Raw genomic sequence first — 6,510 nt, 5'->3', positions numbered from 1 at the left:
TTGAGTTGAATTACTGAAATAAATGAACTTTTCCACGACATTCTAATTTATTGAGATGCACCTGTATATATTTTTGTAATTTAGTAGCATTGGTTAATATCGCATATATTTGTAAATATTGGATGTTTCATTTGCCATTTTCTCTCTTTGTAGCTGTAGACCATCATCTAATGTTCACTTCATGTTAATCTTAAAAAACACTGTTAAATGTAATTTTTAGCATATTTTAATTTGAATCCAAATTCACCTGTAGTCTTTAAAATTATTCATTTTCATTTATTTTTATTTAATTTAGACAACAATGTGACCTGGTCAATGTAAAAATGCATCGGTTAGTGGTCAGAATATGAAAATAATAATAAACTTGTCGATTTGTCGGGGCACCGGTTTTCATCTTATAAAAATAGTATAGACCTTTAGCTTCTTAAAGCACGTTTTGCCATGTTTAAAGTTGGATTATGTGTATTCTCTTCTGGTATTCTGCTATGAGTGCATATTGCAGAGCAGAATGATAGACCAGAGATTTGGGATGATATATAGGCACAAACTGTGTTAGGGTGTGGAGAACAGAAGGTCTGCCAGGCCATTTCCACCTCCAACTCCAACTCCAACTCCAACTAGGTCTAAACCATCCAACACTCATTTGTCTCTGCTGTATAAAGCACTTACAGGGAATTCAGTGTAATTAAGGCAATTGTGCTGTTGTGCTTAATTTGATATAAATTAATTTTAAGTTAGAGGTGCCCTTTGCAATATTCATTCTTTATTTAGCTTACGCATTTCTCAGTACTCTCTCAGAATGATAAAATCCTGTTGTGTTTTCCATTGACACCAAAGGGAGAGCAGTTTAGTCTAATGCCGTTCATTCGGATCCTTTGATCTTTGTAGTGCGTGACTTGTGGAAAAGCCTTTAAGAAGCTGTGGTCTTTACACGAACACAACAAGATTGTCCACGGATATGCTGAGAAGAAGTTCTCTTGTGAAATCTGTGAAAAGAAGTTCTACACCATGGCACATGTCCGGAAACACATGGTTGGTGAGTACTGGGTCATGTTGTCATTATTTACTCACTTTTATGTCTTTCCAAACATGTATGGCTTGCTCCTCGAAGTAACACAAAAAGGGATTTTTTTTTAGAAGAATATTCTAGACATTCTTTTTCAGTGTCGTGAAAGTGATTAAAGGAATAGTTCACCCCAAAATGAAATTTTGCTGAAAATATACTCACCCTCAGGTCATCCAACATGTAGATAAGTTTGTTTCTTCATCAGAACAGATTTGCATAAATTTAGCCTTACATCACTTGCTCACCAATGGACCAGTGAATGGGTGCCGTCAGAATGAGATTCCAAACAGCTGATAAAAACATCACAATAATCCACAAGTAATCCACACGACACCAGTCCGACAATTAACATCATATGAAACAAAAAGGTGCATGTTTGTAATAAATTCAATATTAAGACATTTTTTACTTCAAACCATAATATTGCTTTCTCCAGTGAGAAAATCTTCTCTTCTGAATCAGGAGAGACATATGCACAGATCAAGCAATGTTTACAAGCACAAACAGTCTCAAAAATTCTAAACCAATACGTTGGTGGATGTTGATGTGAGAGGAAAACAGAGGAATTTTTCACTGGAGGAAGCGTTATTATGGACTTGTGGACTTTGGCCAAAAGCGACAGTTTAAAGTCAAAACAACTTAAAGATGGATTTGTTTATTACAAACACACAGGTTTTCACTTCACAAGTTGTTAATTGATGGGCTGGATTCATGTGGATTATTGTGATGTTTTTATCAGCTGTTTTTTTGGACTCTCATTCTGACGGCACCCATTCACTTCAGAGGATCCATTGGTGAACAAATGAGGCAATATTAAATTGCCTCATAAAACAAACTCATCTACATTTTGGATGGCCTAAAGTTACATTTTTACTTTTGGATGAATTATTACTTTAAGATTTTAAATGACAAAAATGGCTTACATAGATTTATGTGAGAAAGAGAATTACATTTGAATAATTATTCGCTGAATGAATCACTCTTTTGAGTCGGATCTTTACGATGAATGAGTTTATCTAGTTCACAAAACCCGTATGAATGAACTGTCTCAACTCAATCCTCTCCTTTGCAGGCAACAGGCCACAGCTTTAAACTTTATCCTCATCCACATTTTGTATTACATTAACAAATGAACTCATGAATCCACTTTAAACATCAAAGAATACCACCGCCTGTCACAGCTAGGTGGCAGTCAAAATGCTGCAAAATACAGCAGCTCTGTCATATGCACAAAGACATATTGTTGTGTAAATTAACCTTCAGGCAGATGTAATACAGCGCACCTTGGCCCTCATACTGTACGGTACTTTCATCTCCTGAAGCTTGATCTTCCCAGAGCTTGGTCCAACACAATAGTGAAATACCCAGCTCTGTTTTGAGCAGTGGAAAAGAGCCGCTGTGACCTTGCTTTACCATCCAGAACAGACTGAGCCGAGGACAGAGCCTGTATTGTTTAATCTGCCCTGAGAGCCGAGAGGAAATATCTTATCTAGAAGTGCTTCCTTATACCAGAACCCACCCAGTTGTCCGCAGGGCAACAATTTACACTTACTCATCTGACACTGACAACTGAGTATGTGCAGTAATAATGTAGTGTCTTGTTATACACTAAACCGTGTCAAGCTAACGTTCTTGCTATCCTTAAAATTAACACTGAGGCATGTGATTAAGATGTAAAATTAAGTTTTAATACATTTTATTATCACCTAATTGTTACTATGAAAGCCTTCTGAGGCAAACAATATGATGTAATTTTTAAAACATGAATTTTGTTTGTTATTTTCTCGCAGCTCACACTAAGGACATGCCGTTCACTTGTGAAACGTGTGGGAAATCCTTCAAACGCAGCATGTCTCTTAAAGTGCACTCTCTTCAACACTCAGGAGAAAAGCCCTTCAAGTGTGAGGTGAGTTCAGTCATGCGGATTATCAGTTGTAGGCCTGAGAGATTCAGGTATTGCATTTTGTGTCTTTTTCTCAGAAAAAGTCAGTTTGCCTTCCGTTCACAAAAGTATCTTATCAGAGTAAAAGTCTCTTATGTTTACAAAGGCTGCATTTATTTGATCAAACATACAGTAAAAACAGTAATATTGTCAAATATTATTAGAATTTAAGCCATTTATAACCAATTTTTTCTATTATATATTTAGCAATGTAATCTATTCCTCTGATGGCAAAGTTGAAATTTTATCAGCCGTTACTCCAGTCTTCAGTGTCACATGATCCTTCAGAAATCATTCTAATGTGCTGATTTGCTTGCTGTGCTGCTTAACTTTTTGTGTGTGGAAAACAGAATACATTTATTTTTCAGTATTTGTTTTAAGAATAGATTAGAACAACATTATTTGAAATAGATATCGTTTGTAACATTATAAATGACTTTACTGTCTATCAATTTAATGCATTCTTGCTGAATAAAAATAATTTCTTTGAAAATAAAAATCTTCCTGTGCCCATATTTTTGAACATGTTACACTAACATTTGACTAGAAAGTGACCAAATTGTCAAATATTTATTGTTTTATCATTTCTAACTTTGTGAAATGTTGTTATGCCAAATTCAGTTAGATTTAGTACCAAGACTTGGCAGAGGAACACAGATGTAAATTATAGTCTACATTATCTGATGCTGTTGCTCATGTTGTAGAACTGCAGTGAAAGATTCCAGTACAAATACCAGCTGAGGTCACATATGAGCATCCATATCGGACACAAGCAGTTCATGTGCCAGTGGTGTGGGAAAGACTTCAACATGAAGCAGTACTTCGATGAACACATGAAGACCCACACTGGTGAGAATCACCACTTTGGTGCCCATCATAATCAAAATATGACTATTTTTATTATAAAAAATAGGATATAATAATAAATTCATATAAATATAATCAATATTTATTATTATAATATTATTTACTTGTAGTTAATATTTAATTATTTTAAATAAATCTAATATAATAATTAATAATGATAAATAATCATTTAATTTAAATATCATTAAAAAAAATTAAATGTTTAAAGGGATAGTTCACCCAACAGTGAAAATTCTGTCATTAATTACTCACCCTCATGTCGTTCCAAACCCGTAAGACCTTCATTCATCTTCAGAACACAAATGAAGATATTTTTGATGAAATCTGAGAGCTTTCTGACTCTGTATAGACAACAATGCAACTGACACATTCAACATTACAGTTGAACCACTGATGCCACATGGACTATTTTAACGATATCTTTACTACCTTTCTGGGCCTTGAATGTGTCAGTTGCATTGCTGTCTATGCAGGGTCAGAAAGCTCTCGGATTTCATTAAAATTATCTTAATTTGTGTTCTGAAGATGAATGAAGGTCTTACAGGTTTGGAACGACATGAGGGTGAGTGATTAATGACAGAATTTTTGTTTTTGGGTGAACTATCCCTTTAAAAAAAGCAAATAAAAATAATTAATATATTCTCAATCCAAGTTCTTCCATCTGTCTGTCTGTTCCAGGAGAGAAACCATATATCTGTGAGATCTGTGGAAAGAGCTTCACGAGCCGGCCCAACATGAAACGGCACCGCCGCACTCACACTGGCGAGAAGCCGTACCCCTGTGGCGTCTGTGGACAGCGTTTCCGCTTCTCCAATATGCTCAAAGCCCATAAGGAGAAGTGCTTCCAGGTCAGCAACCCCATGGTATCTGATTCCACCAACCTTGTGGACCTGGACCCTACGTCAACTGATATGGACACGCCGGCCAATCAGTTACCCAGCCACCCTGTAACCCCTCCCGGTGAGGCGTCCAGTCTCCACCAGGTCAAGTCGCTCTCGTTACCCTTCGTTCACTCTATTATAGGTCTTCCATCTCCCCCGGGCCTGTTTTCCACTGAAAGGGTTAACTCCGGTAACAACTAGTTTTGAATATAAGGTTGAAGTTATTTGGATTGTTTCTTGTCTGACACCCAAAGCTAGCAGTAGCTCCCCATGAGCTTTTTGATTCACATCCAATGTGAATCACTCTCATAGGAGTTTCCAAACATGCCGAGTGAGGTCTAAGACTTCCAGCGGATGTTTGAACAGTGTGTGACACTGAATATTCCTTTCAAACTGCAAAGTTTCACTTATCTTATTCTCATAGAGATATTTTATATACTGTTCAAATAAGCTTCTCGTATTACAGAAAGAAAACAAATGTTCTCATTATTTTTGTTGTTGTTTAATGCATTTTTTTGTGAGCTACAGGATTAGCATTTAGTATCGCATTTCCACATTTCACATGCTCTTGCCATAGACTTTAACGCTTTGCCAGTTTAGTCTAACAGGTTGAGGTTCTCATTAGCTGCCGTATGAAATATAGATACGCACTGAACTCACAGCAGAGGGCGCTGTGGGACATGAGCATTGCGAAGTTTCAGAGCAGCTCTTCAGCCAATAAACATGTAGCAGCTGTGTCCCTCTGCCATAACCAAATCCAGATGTATTGCAGTAACCAAATCCTGATAGCTTATATGTTCTTACTGAATATGAAATGTATAATCACTCCAGCACCTTATTTTTAATCGTAGATGTATTTATATTGTCCTGTCTTCTTCGTATCCTGAAAGTTTAAAGTTTTGCCACCTTTGTTCTTCTGCATGTTTGCAGAGGTTTGTTTTTTGAAGCGTCTGTGCAGGGCACAGGTGGGACGAATGGTTTGTGTCAAAGGTTATATGTAGCAGAGGCACTTGAGAATAATCAATGTTTGATGCTTGCTTAAAGGAGTACTTCACCCAAAAATGAAAATTTGCTGAGAATTTACTCACAATCAGGCCATCCAAGATGTAGATGATTTGGTTTTGGAGAAATGTAGCTTTACATCACTTGCTCACCAGTGGGTTCTCTGCAGTGAATGGGTGCCATCAATCCAAACAGCTGGTTAAAAACATCACAGTAATCCACAAGTTATCCACATGATTGCAGTCCATTAGTTAACGCCCTCTGAAGTGAAAACTGTGTGTTTGTAAAAAAGAAATCCATCATTAAAGCTTTTTAACTTTTAAATTGTTGCTTCTGGCCAAAATACCAGTCCATAATCCATAATAATACTTCCCCCAGTGAAAAAGCCCATCCCCTGTTGTCCTCACACACTAAATCCAACAACATATTTGTTTAGACCTCTTTTGGACTGTTTTAACTTGATCTGTGCATATTTCTCTCCTGATTCAGGTGAGATGGCGTTTTCGCTGGAGACATTAATATTAAGCATAGAGGACTCATATTTTAGCCAGACAAAAACTATTTGAAGTTAAAAAAATCTCTTGATGAATTTGTTTCTTACAACTATGCAGCTTTTCGCTTTACAAGACATTTTTATCAGCTGTTTGGAGTCTCATTCTGACAGCACCCATTCACTGCAGAGGATCCACTGGTGAGCGAGGGACGAAATGCAAAATTTCTTCAAATCTGTTCAGATGAAGAAACAAACTCAT

At 36.7% G+C, this 6,510-nt stretch overlaps 1 protein-coding gene across 1 annotated transcript in view; it reads left to right on the top strand.

Annotated features, from left to right (window-relative positions):
* The window catches only part of LOC107670424 (zinc finger and BTB domain-containing protein 47-like), a 25,657-nt gene extending 20,497 nt beyond the window's left edge, over positions 1-5,160 (top strand). The window contains exons 4-7 of the mRNA XM_016463028.1: positions 889-1,036; positions 2,857-2,972; positions 3,713-3,857; positions 4,554-5,160. Coding sequence (XP_016318514.1) covers positions 889-1,036; positions 2,857-2,972; positions 3,713-3,857; positions 4,554-4,957 — 813 coding nt within the window. The 3' untranslated portion in view covers positions 4,958-5,160. The remainder of the gene's footprint in view (positions 1-888; positions 1,037-2,856; positions 2,973-3,712; positions 3,858-4,553) is intronic.
* The last annotated feature ends 1,350 nt before the right edge of the window (positions 5,161-6,510 follow it).

The sequence above is a fragment of the Sinocyclocheilus anshuiensis genome, unplaced genomic scaffold (assembly GCF_001515605.1).
Source record: "Sinocyclocheilus anshuiensis isolate Anshui unplaced genomic scaffold, SAMN03320099.WGS_v1.1 scaffold1177, whole genome shotgun sequence".
NCBI classification, from domain to species: domain Eukaryota; kingdom Metazoa; phylum Chordata; class Actinopteri; order Cypriniformes; family Cyprinidae; genus Sinocyclocheilus; species Sinocyclocheilus anshuiensis.
Note: the sequence above shows the minus strand (reverse complement) of the source record. Positions and strands in the feature narration are given on the sequence as shown.